The sequence below is a fragment of the Megalobrama amblycephala genome, linkage group LG9 (assembly GCF_018812025.1).
Source record: "Megalobrama amblycephala isolate DHTTF-2021 linkage group LG9, ASM1881202v1, whole genome shotgun sequence".
Taxonomy (NCBI): Eukaryota; Metazoa; Chordata; class Actinopteri; order Cypriniformes; family Xenocyprididae; genus Megalobrama; species Megalobrama amblycephala.
Window position 1 is genome coordinate 22323054 of NC_063052.1, and position 17832 is coordinate 22340885.

The 17832-nt window shown below is 35.9% G+C and overlaps 2 protein-coding genes across 4 annotated transcripts; both read right to left on the bottom strand.

The window, feature by feature from the left end:
• Positions 1–39: 39 nt before the first annotated feature.
• Positions 40–2470, bottom strand: si:dkey-211g8.9 (free fatty acid receptor 3). Of its 2 annotated transcripts, none has more exons than XM_048202140.1 (2): positions 1422–2470; positions 40–780 (listed from the first exon to the last, which is right to left on the bottom strand). In XM_048202140.1, exon 1 carries the CDS (start codon positions 2456–2458, stop codon positions 1427–1429), a length of 1032 nt encoding a protein of 343 aa, XP_048058097.1. In that variant the 5' UTR covers positions 2459–2470; the 3' UTR covers positions 40–780; positions 1422–1426. The 2 variants fall into 2 exon arrangements, with proteins under 2 accessions (XP_048058097.1, XP_048058098.1); XM_048202141.1 differs by having other exon boundaries at positions 1405–2470.
• tekt2 (tektin 2 (testicular)) lies at positions 2449–17541 on the bottom strand. 2 transcript variants are annotated; one of them, XM_048202138.1, is made up of 11 exons: positions 17415–17541; positions 15835–16002; positions 15433–15558; positions 14129–14334; positions 13273–13416; positions 10974–11088; positions 10624–10731; positions 9901–10044; positions 9323–9402; positions 8980–9210; positions 2449–2583 (listed from the first exon to the last, which is right to left on the bottom strand). In XM_048202138.1, the coding sequence occupies exons 2-10, from the start codon at positions 15988–15990 to the stop codon at positions 9012–9014; spliced, it is 1278 nt and encodes a 425-aa protein (XP_048058095.1). In that variant the 5' UTR covers positions 15991–16002; positions 17415–17541; the 3' UTR covers positions 2449–2583; positions 8980–9011. The 2 variants fall into 2 exon arrangements, with proteins under 2 accessions (XP_048058095.1, XP_048058096.1); XM_048202139.1 differs by lacking the exons at positions 2449–2583; positions 17415–17541 and adding an exon at positions 16949–16998 and having other exon boundaries at positions 8243–9210.
• Positions 17542–17832: the final 291 nt, after the last annotated feature.

Consider the following 17832-nt stretch of genomic DNA (forward strand, 5'->3'; position numbering starts at 1 on the left):
AATTAATGACAGAATTTTCATTTTGGGGTGAATTAACCCTTTAACAAATACAACATTTGATTTCCATAATGTATTAGTAAATGTTGAAATTAACATTAAGTAAGACTAATAAATGTTGATTAATGAAACCTAATTGTAAAGTGTAACCAATTATTATATTATATCTGCTGGGATCAAACTGCCAAGAGCTTTCTGAAAAAATGATGTACTTGATAATACAAATCAATTGAATGTGCAAACAAAAATATAAATCAAACTAGATAAATTAAAATGTTCTTTTGGATCTTTGTATGATCAGGTTTAGGTATAAAGTTTTTGGTTTCCGATACAAGTAAGGAGTGTATAAAACCGCAAACAATAAGTAGCATCCTTCAGATTCACTTTTAATTTATAATTAAATATAATGCTCTGATGCATATATAAAAATGACAACTAATGGCAACTAAATTCAAATTTGACTGTTATCACTGCTCTGTTTTTATAGACTTTCAACACAATAAATAATTAAACGGGTTTATTCCAGTCCAACATATCTTCAAAAACATCTGAATAGATTATACTCACCAAGACTCTTCAGGTTATGGCTTAGGCTTCCTTCTCATTTTAAATACTAACTTTAAACATGAATGTTTCTTACTTCTCACATTTTCCTGGTATGTATCTAATTGCAAACCGCAAACTGTCACATGGGCTTTTGTCCACGGTTATTGTGTAATGTAAAAATAGATGACCATTGTTTTGTTTTGTTTTTTTCTGATCCAGATCTGAGGCCTGTAAAACCTGTAAAATGCAGAGGCACACACACACACACACACACACACACACACACACACACATATATTATAATATTACATGCGGCAACATACTTAAATTTCATACTTAAAATTCATAATATCCATACACCAAAAACTGCATGGAAAATGAAATAATCTCAGAGAATGTAGGAGCAATTTAATTTATATTTACAGTGCCCATTTAAAAACATATTTATTACACATTCACAGTAATAATTATAGTAGAAATAACAATAATTACAGAATAAGTGTTTCACAGAATAGTTACAAAGTACATGGTTCATTAATATTTAAAATGTTCTATAGATCTTCTCATATGTTTAAAGGATCTAATAGATATTACTATTTTACAATATTTACTAACTATATTTATTTACTATAGTTTATATTTTTGGTTAAAATCACTAAAAATTTAATTATATAATAAAGAGGCAACCATTATTGAATAGTGGAAGCTGTGAAAAAAAAAGAAGCTAAATTTAAAAGAATGTGCTCTTTCTCATCCAATATCTTTAATGGCCACTAAAACATGATCTTACAGCTCATATCCTTCCCCTAAATATGTCTGGGTGACGCACACTCATAGGTTAAAAAAATTCCATGTTCTCACTTGTTCCATGAGTGTACCTTTATCAGGTCACCTTTATGGACGGGTCTGCTTTGTTTGCTCTTGCTTTGTCATCTTTAGATTCTCCATGGCTTATTATTGACGCAGCCTGTGTAGTTGTTGTTTGAGGGTTCCTGGAAGCCCTACTGCAGTAATGCTGATGCCACAACTTGCATGATGCATCCCTTCGCTTACAGCAAAGTCTGTCCACCAAATCCCTCGGCGTCCACGGCGAAAGCATCAACATAACCACGGGCTCTAGAAACACATTGCAGGAGCTCGAAAGCATGGCTTCACTTCTCCACCCCACATTAGTGTACAAGACAAAGCCCACCACGTGGGAAACATTGTAGGGTCCATAACAGACCACAAACACTACTAATGTGGAGAGTGCAATGGCTAATACCCTTCTTTTCCCACCAGAGGGCAAAGAAGAGTGTCTGACAAGCACAAGGCATCGCAGCGTGCAGAATGCTGACAAAACAAGCGGCAGAAGGAAGAGCAGCAGCGCCATCTCTAGGCGTAACGGCACCAGCACTTCCAACTGCTCCTGGGTGAAGTTTTCATAGCATGCGGAGACATTATGCTCTGATAAAGACACAAAATGTCCCCCTCCTTCAGCAAGATAAGCAAAACCCAAGTGTAAGAGCACTAAAGCCCACAAGATGGCGCACACCAGGCACGAAGTACGGGCCCTGCGGTAGAGCTTGTAAGTTATGGGGAAGGCGATACTCAGGTAACGGCCCACGACGACTGCTGTGAGGATCAGACTGCTACCGTAGACTGAGAAGAACAGGAAGAAGCTGTAAACAGGACAAACCTCAGCTGGAAGCGCCCAACCCTGGAGCACCGTCTCGGCTACTTTGACTGGCATCCACAACACTAGAGCGAGATTTGCCACACATAGGTTAAGGGCGTAGACTACATTGGGAGTGGCACCGTGTTTTCGAGCCTTACGGATGTACACGAAAAGAACGAGAAGGTTGCTGGGAAGTCCAAGCAAGAAGGTGAAGATGTAGACAAACATTGAGACACAGCTGGATGCAGTCAGCTCCATTTCAGATCAATTTCTAGATTTGTTGCTCAATTAACAAAAACCAGATACTCCTTTTTACAGGCTGTCCATTGGCCTCCAGTATTCCATTTGGAAGAATAGCTGTAAAATGCTGAACAACGTCCAATCTGCGTGAGAAAAAAATAGATGAAGACAATGAAGAAGTTCGTATTTGCAAGAAAGTTTGTATTTATTTGGAAGGCACAAAGTAGGGCGGGGAGAAAAAGGGGGCGTGGGAGGGGTGTTAGATGGGTGGTTAGTGCATCTAAGAGCTTGAATTGGTCTGATATGAGGCAAGGGGATGGGTACTTAATGTAGCAAGATGGCATTTATATGGTCTCTTGTTGCCTTATTTGCCCTTGGATCACACGCCAGATCAGGCCCCTTTAGTGAAATGATTCAGAATAATTGGGCTTTGCAGGAAGCCTAGCCCATCCAACCGTGAACTGGACGGTTAAACCATTAAAGCTGTAAACTCACTAGGAGACTGTTTGGGGATGTCATTCAGCATTGGCTATTGCATACAATGAATTAGCTTGACGATTTTATAGTGTCATGCAAACAGCCTTTGGATCTGTTTACTAAGCTTGATCTCACTGGCTGTATATCATGATATCGTGCATCTTTATATATATATAAAAAAAGTCACTTTGGATTTAAATAGGCAAATACTAAAGAGTCTATGACTGGATCATTATTGCAGTGATATGTTGTTTCTAGCATGTTATAAGTTTGGCAACATTTCTTCTAACCCTAATTGATGGAGTGTGTAGCTTTTTATTTCTTAAACAACCATGTATTAAGATGTATTGTGGCCGTATTCCAGGATGACAATGTCGAAAATTCATCAGGCTCAAACTGTGAAAGAATGGTTGGGAGGGAGCATGAAGAATAATTTCACACATGAATTGGAACCTCTGAGTCCAGACCTGAACCTCACTGAAAGTCTTTGGGATGTGCTGGAGGAGACTTTACAGAGTGCTCGACTCTTGCATTGTCAATACAAGATCTTGACCAAAAACTGATGCACCTCTTGATGGAAATAAATGTTATGTTGTTATTTCCATCAAGAGGTGCATTAATTCCATCAATTAGGGTTAGAAGATCTGTTGCCAAACATATAACATGCTAGAAACATAATAATCACTGCAATAACGATCCAGTCATAGACTCTTGAGCATTTGCCAATTTAAATCTAAACAACTACTTTTCTGGGCAGCTTTTATGTAAGCAATAAGGTACGAGAGGCTGTGCTGTATCGTGACTGACAGCGCTAGTCAAAGCATTTGTCAATTGCGTCTTGTTTCGTATTCACAACAATTCAGTCTTTTCAGTGTAAAAGTCTTCGCTACTGACTGACACACTCATAAAGACAGTCTTTGCTGCCATCTAAAGGCGTAATAATGTAAGAACTTCAGCCGTGACTTATTCACGATACAGCACTAGCCTCGAGTACCTTATTGCTTTTATAAAACGGTTACCACACCATACAAATATTAAAGCCAAAACTATGTATCAATGCAACTTTCATGAAATAAACTTTTAATAAAAGCCTTCCTTCCGCCGGAAAAAATAGTCCCTGACCGTGAACAGCAACAGAAGTTACATTATTACGCCATTAGATGGCAGCAAAGATTGTCTTTATGAGTGTGTCAGTCAGTAACAAAGACTTTTACATTGAAAAGACTGAATTGTTGTGAACATGGAACAAGACACAAGTGACAAATGCTTTGACTAGCACTGTCAGTCATGGGAAAACCCCTTAACTGTTAAAAGGACAAGATAATACATCAGACATTTAAATAGATTTTTTATTATGAACATAGGACTGACCTGAAGTAAAATGCTAAATCTGAACGCAGGTAATAAACTCGCTCAATCAACCTCTTTCTCACAATACTCTTCTACATAATACAGTAAGCTTCAATTCAGTTTGTTAAAGAGAAGTATATAAATAAATAAACTACTATAAATAAATACAAAATAAAAGTTTAAAATTCAACAATTAAAAACAGTGAATTTAGTACATTTTAAAGATTTTTATTCTCAAAAAATTATAACTTAAACCACGCACTCCTAACCACATCAAATTATGTATTTAAATTCACTGAGCATGAAAATTGAAGAAAACGGAAAGCTTCAGCAACAATTTACAAACTCATTTTAGGTTTACAAGAATAGCAATGAACAGCAAAAACAAAATACATAGCAACACCAAAGGTTGCTACCCTTAGTCTTTATATAATTGCATTTAAATATGAACTGATTCACATGCTTTAACAAAATGTGACCAACCATGATTTGAGCTCTGTAATATTTGCCATCCATTTAAACTCATAAGGAAATACCTTCCTCCTTGTTATTTCGCATAGATGCAAATAGTCCCATTTAGAGGCATTAGTGTAGCTGTTACCCAACAGAATTGATAAACCCTCACCAATGGATATGCGTAGATTGTGTCACTCATTCTTTTATCTTGTTTATCACTGAGAGTCAAAGTCCAATCTAAATAGAGCCTTTCATATGACATTAGCTTCTCTTTCCACACATAAAATAAGAATCTTTTGATAGATGGATTAACGTTGTTGTTGGAGAAGACCAATGATCCACATGCAGTTTGCCAGTCACGAAAATAAAACTTATACACAAGTAAAACCTTTATGTATATTTGAGATGTTTGCTCCACTCTTGATCATAAAATCAAATTAATGTCTCAAATGCTAAACCATTACCACATCAAAAACACATGAAATATTGTCTTGAGACTGGTAAAGACATAAGAAGAAGAGGAAATTAGTACAATACTGGGAAAAAAACAAAACAATTTATGCAATTTAAGAAAGTCATATCACATTTATTTATTTAATATATTTTTAAATCATCATTAGGTTATCAAATAATTACTCACTATTTATTTACCTTATTTAGTTGTCCCTGACTAGTTTCCACCCTCTCTCTTACCAATTAAACTAGCCATTTTTCAGCTCTAGCTGTAGCACAACTGTTAGATTGTGGTGCTGGTAACTCAAAGGTTCTGGGTTTGATTCCCAGAAATGCATGTATTGAAAAAATTATCCTTTGAACACACTGTAATCCACTTTGGATAAAACTCTCTGCCAAACATGTAAATGTAATCATATCTACCCTACTTCCTCTTTATTAACTCACCGTGACTGGCAGACCAAGTTGATAAATACCAAATTATCTTGATTATCTGGTTCAAGAGTGTTTAATAAGGGCTGGATCTAAACTCTGCTGGACAGTGGCCCTCCAGGAACTGAGTTTGACACTCGGGATTCATACTGCAGCTATTTTCACACTGTCAGTCCAAATCCAATTATTTGTGTATCTGATTGGAATCGGATCTAAATTATTGACTGTCCACACTATGTATAGTGAATGTTTAAGAATGTTTCCATATATAAGAATGTTTCCTATAATAACGTCTGACATGTTTACATTTACGTGGCGTGAGAAAGTGACATAAACCATGCAAAATCCAGACAGTCAGACTGAAACAGATTCCCAGAAATGCGATTTGAATAGGATTTCAAACTAGGGGTTGCATCGAATAATCAACTGTAAGAGGGCGCAACAGAATAAGAAATCTTTGAAGTCCACATTTACGTTCTGTATCCAACAGTAAATGACATACTATAAATATTGTATAATAAATACAAACTCCAAGAGCGTTCCACAAGATATGTTTGATTATACAATCTGGATGCTCAATATTGATTGGGTGATCAATACACAATATTCCGTGTGTTTCGACCACAGGGACCAGGGCTTAAGTGAAGTTTTGGATAAAAATTCTCCCCTCTAAAAGTCTCTGCTCACGGAGTAGTACTTTTCAGGAACTTTTGGGGGTGGGACATGCAGATTGGTTGAGTTCACGCAGCATTTTGATTGGTTGACTCCATAAAGCATTTTATTTCAACCACCATTTTAAAGGTCCCGTTTTTCGTGGTTTTTTGAAGCTTTGATTGTGTTTATAGTGTGCAATATAACATGTGTTCATGTTTCGCGTGTAAAAAAACACAGTATTTTTCACATAATTTACTTATCTGTATACCGCTGTTTCCACTGTCATAAAAACGGGCTGATGACTTCCTTGTTCTATGAAGTCCCTCCTTCAGAAATACGTAACGAGTTCTGATTGTGCCAGCGGTTCCTGTGTTGTGATTCGACAGTAGTTTAGCGCATCTTGCCCGGAAAGGTCACGCCTCTTACCATAAGGTGGAGATGCATGCGCTCAGTGTTATTGTAAACATGTCTTTAATTTTACACTATCAATTTGAGCCGGAATCAGACCCGGTGATTGGACTGCGGGATGAAAATAACAGCGTTTCGACGACATGGCGACAAACACACTCTACAAACGCAACGCTTGTGTATTCCTGTGGGCGGAGGTTAGTCAAAAAACTGTTTTAGTGACGTCATTAAAGAAGGAAGTAGAGGGATGTAGTCCAAACTGGCCGTTCGATGTAGGCGACTTCTGTTAAATAAAATATCTCGCTTTGAACTTTGAGCTTTAAAATTTTACAAATTTTATTTATACTCTAACAACAACATTACACACTAACTAAAGTTTGAAACATGGGATCACGAAGAACGGGACCTTTAAAAGTCTGTTGCGGTGTGTGCAGAAAGAGTTGTTTGCCCTTCAAATCAGCATTGGAGTTTAAAATACGACCGATGGACTGACGGTGAGGTTCAGGCTTTATTAAGCTTATATGTGGAGGAAGAAATCCGGGATATCTGGAAAATGGAACTGGAAGGTCGCACGCAGTTCTACGTCAACGGACAAATCTTTACGGTACTTTAGACTGCTATGAAAACACAGACAGCAACAGGTCTGGGGGGAAAAAAAAGTTCCTGGGACAAATTGTTCTGGGTAATTTCGATGGAAACAAGGCACTAGTAACTAAAACCCACAGCTTCACTATTAGTAGAGAGATGCTGCCAGGTAGAATTAAAGGATTAGTCCACTTTTAAATAAACTTTTCCTGATAATTTACTCACCCCCATGTCATCCAAGATGTCCATGTCTTTCTTTCTTCAGTTGAAAAGAAATTAAAGTTTTTGATGAAAACATTCCAGGATTATTCTCCTTATAGTACACTTCAATGGGCACCAAACAGTTGAAGGTCAAAATCACTGCAGCTTCAAATTGTTCTACACGATCCCAGATGAGAAATAAGGGTCTTATCCAGGGAAACCATCGCTCATTTTTTGAAAAAAATGGAAAATTATATAAGTTTTAACCATAAGCTCATCTTGAACTAGCTCACTTCTTCTTCTCCTCTATTAGAATTCTGGCAGTGTAGACACTTCTAAGTGTATTACTGCCCTCCTCAGGTCAAAGTTTGAACTAATTTTTATATGCAATATGCTAGTTCAAAAGTATATAACAATTAGTTCAAACTTTGAAGTTAGAAGTGTCTACACTGCCAGAATTTTAATAGAAGAGAAGAGGTAGTTCAAGATGAGCATTTATGGCTAAAACTTATATAATTTTCAATTTTTTTCAGAAAATGAGCGATGGTTTCACTAGATAAGACCCTTATTTCTCATCTGGGATCGTGTAGAACAATTTGAAGCTGCAATGAAACTGTAATTTTGACCTTCAACTGTTTGGTGCCCATTGAAGTGTACTATAAGGAGAATAATCCTGGAATGTTTTCATCAAAAACTTTAATTTCTTTTCGACTGAAGAAAGAAAGACATAGACATCTTGGATGACATGAGGGTGAGTAAATTATCAGGAAAAGTTTATTTAAAAGTGGACTAATCCTTTAATTCACATCTGCAATCGCTCTCTTACTAATGCATTCATATAAATGTAATCTTTACAGTACTACTTTATCTGTATCTGATTTAGAACAAGCAGAAATCTGTGAGATATATAACAACCCAAAGACAAAAGCACTGATAAAAATAAGCTGTTATGAAGGAGCAATAGCCTTGTGGGCAGCGCTGTCATATGCCATAGCTGTGCACAAGTTGACCCGCGTTCGAGTCTCAGGCTTATTTGTTCATTGATGATGTCATCAGCAACTAGTCGACGTTGACTCGACTTTCATCACATAAATGTTGACTTTAAAAAATCTGAAGTTGTTCAACGCTTATTTCAAACCACATATGAATGTAGCTCAAAACAGATTCTTAAAAAGCGCATTTTTGGCCGTTCACACTTGCTAAATACAATCAGATTCTATTCGGATATGCACAAACATTGGTTTTGGGCTGAAGTCTGAACGAAGCTTAAGATTAAATTTGCAGTCAGATTTGCAAAATTTCAGCAAAGTTTTGCAGTTCCCATTGTCAATAGCATAGAGATGTATAAAGCACAGCTCACACAGACATCACTTTCAAACTAAACAGCTTTCTGTTCACAAACACAGTGAATTTGCATGACCAAAATGAGAAAAATCTTTTCCATGAAAAACACACAAATTCCTATTAAAATAACTGGATTTGGCCTGTGAAATTTCGCTGAGCAACAGTAAATGTGACTGCACCTTAAGTATGAGGTAAGAATCAGGACATCGACTCAAGCGAGGTCCAGCTTGTGTCTGCCACTAGAGTTGGTGAGAGGCACCACAGCTGAACGCAGACCCTCAGTCTGGACCCCAAGAGTAAGACGCAGGCGGGTCTGGCTGCTGCGCTGCTCCAACGACAGGGCATCCTGCTTACGGGACAGATCCTCTATCATTTGAGCTTCATGCTGCTTCAGAGACTGCAGAGAGTGCCTGGTCATGGACAGGACACAGTATCAAAGGTGTTCACACGTCAGATTAGTTACGTCAGAATTAGCATTATTTATATAAATGAAAGGAGGAATTGAGATAAAACTGAACTTACTGAGCCTGTGCCAGCTTCTGTTTCAGTGCTAAAATGGTGGCTTCCAGTTGTTTGGCTTCATCCACCAAACCAAACTGTACCTGGGTGTAATGGGTTATGATATAACCAAAACACAGCAGATTAAGATGGATTGTGTTTGTTTTTCAGTGGGTGATAGTAATTAACTAGAACAAAGGTCATACATCTTTTTATTGCAGATGACATGAGGTGCAGTAACATTTATCACTGTTTTGCAAAAATCCAGCCATTTCAATCCACCTTTCTTAGTGTCATCCGAGTTATTTTAACTGTACAAAAACAGCCTGTTATGCTGCTTGATATTGCAAACTGCTATTTCTTATCATATTAATTTATTATCATATTCATAAATATAGTAATTTCAATAGGATTACACACGATCAGGTATTTTGTGTGAGGGCGAAAGGTTTTGCGACATGTTCAAGTTGGTCACATGGATTTGCTCCACTGATCAACAGAAAGTTAGTTGTTAGTTGTACTTCATAAATCACCACACTATTGAAAATAGTGCAGAAATTTCATTGTGATGGCACTTTTATGCAGTTTACTATTCAGTTTACCTCATCTCTGCACAGGTCCATGCCGGGCCTCTTTATCCTGTTCTCTAGACGGGTGTGGACCAGCTTTAGAGGAGCCATCTTGGCATGCAGGTCCTCCTCCAGGCCACCAATATCCTTCTCCAGCTCAGCAATCTCATCCTGAGTCTGAGAGACAGTTGGACAAATTGAAAGAAAGAAAAATGCCCTATTCATTCTATTCATCGATTACCACATGACACATGGAATACTTGATTCTTATTGGTCAATCGCAGCTTTCTGCTATCAGATGTTTTTGAATAATTACCTCTATAGTCCCTAACAACCAATTTCCTACAATTTGCTCATGTCTCCCATATCACTCCACGGACTGTCTTCTCACATGGCTAATAAAATAGTATACACTCAAATCATGTCCATGTATTGATTTTTTTTGGTGGGAAGTCATAAAAGGATATTTTGCAGTCAGCTGGTCATTATCACAAAATAAACTCCTTCAGGTTGATACAAAACCTTAACGCCTCACTTGATCACCCTGTGGGGTTTATTTGGGAATAATGACCAACTAACCAATATTTCATTGCTGAACATCAACATTTCAACTGAGTGTAAAGCACTTTCTTTAACTACTTATTATTTTGTATGACAGTTCATGCGAGGTTAGTATGCTGTGGCCAAGATGCTCTACGTATGCAAAACCACCAGAAAAATATAAAAAAGAGGGGGATAGTAAGGATGAAGCCTCACAGTTTTCAGCTGCCAGTGCATTTCATGATGGGCTTGTTCTTGGTGGTGAGTTCGCTTACGGAGCGCAAACTCCACAGCCATTCGTTGGGCTTCCAGCTCATTCTGCACCTAAGAGAGAAGAGGCATGTAGTGAATGGCTTTCATACTAAATACTGTTACCTTGTTCAACTACAAGTCATTTTGATCATCTTAAAAGTTTCTTGAATATTTTAAATTGAGCTTTTACACACATGTATATATATATATATATATATATATATATATATATATATATATATATATATATATATAGATTATTAAATCTATATATATCTTATATATAGATTATTAAATATGTAGACCAGTTTCACCTGTGCTCTTGTGATGCTGTTATTCTCTCTTATCTGCACAGAGGCCTGCATCTCTTCTTTGGCTCGGGTAATATTGTATCGGCTGAACTGCTCCCACTGCTGGGGAGTTGTGGAACTGCAAACAAAGTGGACAAAACACACTATTATATTATATTATATTATATTATATTATATTATATTATATTATATTATATTATATTATATTATATTAGTATATTATATTAGTATATTACTTTAATATTTCAAAAAGTTTTCATTTGCAAGAAACCAATTATATTTTTTTAATATTATGTATGATATTTATAATTTTCTAGTACATTTAACTTAATGTTTTAAATAGTTTTCTTTTTTTTCAAATCATCAAACTACAAAAAACAAAAAATTACTAATATTTAGAAAATGTATATTGATCATGTTATTTATTTGTTTGTATTGTATTTATTAAGTGTTTAAGTATAAAAACAATACAGGCATTTTTTACTTAATGATATCATAAATTAAATATATCATTACCATAGAGAACTGACATTTAATTGTTTAAAAATGGAGATTTAAAGTCGCCATGAAAACAAAATTGACCTTTTTTTATGGAAAATTGCAATATTTATTATAAATGATGTATATGTGCACATAATTTACTTAAAGGTGCCGTAGAACGCATTTTCAAAAGATGTAATATAAGTCTAAGGTGTCCCCTGAATGTGTCTGTGAAGTTTCAGCTCAAAATACCCCATAGATTTTTTTTTATTCATTTTTTTAACAGCCTATTTTGGGGCATCATTAAATATGCGCCGATTCAGGCTGCGGCCCCTTTAAATTCTCGCGCTCCCCGCCCCCGAGCTCGCGCTTGCCTTTAACAGCATAAACAAAGTTCACATAGTTAATATAACCCTCAAAATTGATCTTTACAAAGTGTTCATCATGCAGCATGTCTAATCGCGTAAGTATGGTGTTTATTTGGATGTTTACATTTGATTCCGAATGAGTTTGATAGTGCTCCGTGGCTAACGGCTAATGTTACACTGTTGGAGAGATTTATAAAGAATGAAGTTGTGTTTATGAATTATACAGACTGCAAATGTTTAATAATGAAAATAACGACGGCTCTTGTCTCCGTGAATACAGTATGAAACGATGATAACTTTAACCACATTTAACAGTACATTAGCAACATGCTAACGAAACATTTAGAAAGACAATTTACAAATATCACTAAAAATATCATGTTATCATGGATCATGTCAGTTATTATTGCTCCATCTGCCATTTTTCGCTATTGTCCTTGCTTGCTTACCTAGTCTGATGATTCAGCTGTGCACAGATCCAGACGTTAATACTGGCTGCCCTTGTCTAATGCCTTGAACATAAGCTGGCATATGCAAATATTGGGGGCGTACATATTAATGATCCCGACTGTTACGTAACAGTCGGTGTTATGTTGAGATTCGCCTGTTCTTCAGAGGTCTTTTAAACAAATCAAATTTACGTAAGAAGGAGGAAACAATGGTGTTTGAGACTCACTGTATGTCATTTCCATGTACTGAACTCTTGTTATTCAGCTATGCCAAGGTAAATTCAATTTTCCATTCTACAGCACCTTTAAAATTCATGTGCCCTTGTAATCTTTAATTAAAATAACTTCCCCTCCCTCTTGCAGCAACATCTCTTCTCTGATGACGTGTTTACTGGAGCGAGGGCGGGGCAACCTGTCAATCACATGAGATCGACCAATAGCAAACCACAACGATCCAATAAGTTCCTGATGAACAAAATCAAATCCCACCCTACATTTTTTCTTGTTTGAGAACCCCTTTCACTCGGATATACGTCACAATAGAGAAGAAAAGTCGGTAACACTTTACAATATGGTTCAATTGTTAACATTGGTTAATGTATTAACTAAGATGAACTAACCATGAGTAATACATTTGTTTCTGTATTTGTTAATCTTTGTTAACATTAGTTAATAAAACTACAGCAGTTCATTGTTTGTTCATGTTAGTTCACAGAGCATTAACTAATGTTAACAAATACAACTCTTGATTTTAATAATGCATTAGTAATTTTGAAATTAAGATTAACAAAGATTAATAAATGTTGTAGAAGTGCAGCTCATTACTAGTTCATGTTAACTAATGTAGTTATGAACCTTATTGTAAAGTGTTACCGAAAATACTATCACAGCTTCCTTTTCTGCCGCCCTTTAAACTACATACAGATTTGGGGGCCCTTCTTGGCCTATAATATAGTCTCTGGATATTATTTTTATTATACCAAGCACATTAAGTCATATGCTCACCCAGGGGGCACTCTTGTGGGGTTGGGCTTCAGGGAGATCTCAGGTGACCGTATAGTGAGAGACAAGCATGACATGTCCACATCAAGGGCCTCGATTTTATCCTGAAGGTCAATGGTCAGCTGTTGCCGTGCTTCCTGTAGACGACTGAGAAGATCTGCTGAGATTAGAAACCAGAAACCACCTAATCTTCATCATATCAACAGGCAAGTAAGATATGATGTATAATCATTTATCTTACTTTCACTGTCATTCAAAAACAAACAAAGCAGATTCACTGTAAAACCTAACAGTGAAAATCGCTAAATGAAAAGTTTATTTTACTTAAAATTTTCAAAACGTTAATTCAACTTAACAAATATTTTTGACGTGAACTCAAAAACTAATTATATTAAGCAGAACTCAATCTGAATAAGTTGCTAGAAATAATATGCTATTTTAACTCTAATGATTTAAGTTACAAAAATTCATTTAATCAGTAGCTTACATCTATGGCTGACTACAACATATTCAAACTAAATTCCATGGTTCTATTTTTTTTTTTTTTAAATAATGTTTTCTGCAAAATTACATTTGTATAGGGCTCTAGGTTATTTTTTTATTAACTAAAAGCGAATCAAATAAATACATAAACAATAATAAATACATGAATCTATTTCATATAAGCTACAAGCCTACATTAAGCCTTTTTAACGTAATTTTACTCATGGCAAACTATTATCCGGGTGTGTTTCATAAGAGTCAAGAAAAACCATGCGCATTTTCCCTCGTCAGTCACGTCCGCCCATCCATCCACCATTGCTATTGAGTGCTTCAAACCAATTAACGTCTATGTGATTTAATGTAGTACTATACTTACCACAGCTGTTCAAAGGCCTGATCGATGCACTGCTGAAGGCTGCGTTGTGCTCCATCAATCACCTCTACTTCCTTCTTAAGTTCAGCTTCTACAGGGTCACTGACCAGCTCCTTGCCACGACGGCCTTCCCTCAGGGTCAAGCACTCCGTAGTGACTTCAAGGGGCAGAACAGTGGCAGCAAGGGCTCGTTCTGTCTCCTCCTTGGACTTAGCAATGTTTTATGGGTTCATGAATACACTTGAGATGTTTTTGACTTTCTTAAACACAAATTTGTCTTACATTGCATTATATGTTTATTTTTTACAATGCATTTCTTCACTGTAAACTAATTTTGAATAAAAAAGATTATTGGAGTACATTTTACAAGAAAAGACTATTTAAAGGGATAGTTCACCCAAAAATTTAAATTATCCCATGATTTACTTACCCTCAAACCATCCTATGTTCTTTCAGAGGAACACAATCGGAGATATATTTAAAAATATCCTGGCTTTTGAAGCCCAAAATAAATGCATCCATCCATCATAAATATATTCTGAAAAGCATTGGGTTTTTGTACGAAAAATATCCATATTTAAAACTTTATGAAGTAAAATAACTAGCTTCTGCCAGACGACTGTACGCATACTGCGTACGCATATGAGTAACCCCCTGACGCGATATATGATGCAGGACACCTCTTGCTCCTCTTCACTTATATCGAAATCCTCCGACATTTCTATTTAAAATTTAATGTTTAATTCATGACCGGTGTTTTGTTTTGCTCCATCCTCTGTGTTTCCATGTTCGTCATTGCATCATGCGTTGGGTCAGGGGTTACTCTTTTGCCGCAAGTCGATGTGTATGGGCATCTGCTGGAAGCTAGTAATTTTTAAAGTTTATAAAGTTCTAAATATGGATATTTTTCTTACAAAAACCCATTACTTAGTTTCAGAAGGCCTTTATGGATGTATGGATTATTTTTTTATGATGGATGGATGCATTTTGGGGGTTCACTACCATTATAAAGCTTGGAAGAGCCAGGATATGTATCAATATATTTCCAATTGTGTTCGTCTGAAAGAAGATAGTCATATACACCTAGAATGGCTTGAGGGTGAGTAAATCATTGGATAATTTCCATTTTTGGGTGAACTATGCCTTTAAGTGTTTCATCAGTGTTACTTGATGTTTCTTTACAGCAATTTCTGAATTACAATTGTTTCTACATGTACACCAATTTTTTTTTCAGTGTTGTAAAGTACCTGACACAAAGGTATGTCAGGTACTTAAAATAACTTTTAAGGAACCATGACATTAATCACCAGAGTTAGTGCATCCATTTCTGCATCCACTTCCTGTGCACAGGCTTTCAGATTCTCTTTCCAGCGTGTGATGTCATTGATTCTGTCACTCAGTCGCCGGCTACTGTCATACTCATCCCAGTTTGTCTGATGGGATGAGAAAAACAGCAAAGGATTTGTTGGTTATGCTTTATTTTGTGTCCTTGTTACAGTCTAGTTACACATTTAAATACTGAGTGATATTGAATTACATGTTGTTAGGGTTAGGATGTGGTTTAGTAGTTGCTTGTAATTATGCATAATTTTATATTATTATTTACTGTTACATGTGTGACACTGTAAAACAAAGTGTTACTTATTGTTCATTAGTGGTAATGTTTTTATCTGTCAAACAACTTCCCACCCTGATTTTAAATGCATTACCTTATTGGCCGTCTCATTACGCAGAGCTCTTCCTGCCTGCCGTATCTCATGTGAAATATTGCGCTTGTGCTCAGCAGCATCCGAGATCTGTTTATTGTCAGTTGCCCAGTCAGACACACTGTAACGCAAGCTTGGCTTCGAGCTCAGGGTGGCCATGTTTGCTGGTATCTGGTCCCATAGAAACAAGAACACAAACACAAAAGGAGTAGTTCTGGTAAACAGGCAAATGGTTAACCATCTGAATCTAAAGGCTTCTGTTTGTTTTTTACCATTATTTATGCGTCAAATACATTAAGACATTTTCTAATTGTTCATTTACATTATATATGTAAATTAAATGTATATTATTATAGGGAGTTGTGGCCTAATGGTTAAAGTCGGACTAACCAGGCAAGGAGTATGGGACACTATACCTGGAATTTTTAAAATTATTAGTATTATTGGACCGATTGTCAGAAGTTGGAAATTCTTCTCAAATTTAGCCTGGTGATGTCTATACTTCTCTGTTTCATACTCTAGAAAGCATTTTGGTTTTATATTAACAGCTTCAGATGTATATCAGGATCACCAAAGCATCAGAGGTTTCCGCACTCTTTGTGCTTTTTAAAAATTATATAATTTTTTTTTTTTTTTTTTTTTATGTGTCTAAAGAGTAACTTTTGTGAAACTTTTTCTATTAAACTCTATTTAATACTTCACAACCACTGTTGTTTTTACACATTGCACAAAAGCTATTATGCCACAAAAGACTAAAATCAATATAACATACACTTCAGTTCATGAAAGCCATGAAAATGACAGCAGTGCAGCTTCTGTTAGCTGGTGAAAAAATTTCTTTTATAAATACATATATAATAGATTTTCAGTAATTATTGTGTCTTTGCACACCAAAGCTCAGCTTATTACACACAACATCAATTTAGAGAACATTAAAGCCATTCTGTGTTAAATAGAGCAGGGTAATGGATTTTGCCTCTGTGGCTGTTTATAAAAAAAACAAAATGATTTTAGATATCACCAGAGTGAATTTGAGGATAATAAAAAATAAATAATAAAAATAATGCAAATTAACAATTAAAAGGATAGTTTACCCACAAATTTCGTCATCACTCACCCTCAAGTTGTTCCAAACCTGTATGAGTTTCTTTCTTCTGTTGAACACAAAAGAAGATATTTTGAAGAATGTTGACGGTTGACAGTTGACGGTAGCCATTGACTTCCATATTAGGAAAAAAAATACTATGGAAGTCAGTGGTTACTGTCAACTGTCTGGTTACATTCTTCAAAATATCTTCTTTTGCGTTCAGAAGACAGAAACTCATTTGGAACAATATGAGGGTGAGTAAATGATGACAACATTTTAATTTTTAGGCGAACTGTCCCCTTAATACACAGTTTTATTCATGTATTTAATACATAATTATCAAAGCTTTTTAAGAGAACAAAAAGTTGGATTAGGAGGGAATTCATCTCATAAAATATAAACTGACTTATTCATATACATCTACCGTTAAAAAAAATAAGTTAATGTAGTCCTACATGTTATTTGTAAGCCGCCAAAAAACATTTATCTGACTTACCGAGACGGATGAAACTTTCAGATGTTTTGTTTGTCTGTTGTTGAGTCCAGCAGTAAAGACGGTAAGCGGGTCTCCTAGTAACGGGGCGACGACAGCTTATTAAATAATTTAAATAGCATAGCAACGCTCAACAATTACTCACTCACCGTTTCATCCTCTTACCGTAACATCGTCTATCTATGACCACTCGTCTCAGCTATTGCACTTTATAAGTGCTTTTGTTGAATCGCATATAGACCTGAATATCACTTGCCATTCACCATCAACAACCACCCACATCTTTTCACATTTTTTTTTTTTTTTTAGTAGTTAAGACGTGTAAAGTGTAAAAATGATAATTAATTAGACAATGATTTTTGTCAAAATTTTGAAGGGAAAATCTTCTTTTCAACCAAACCAAAAAACATGAAACATGAGA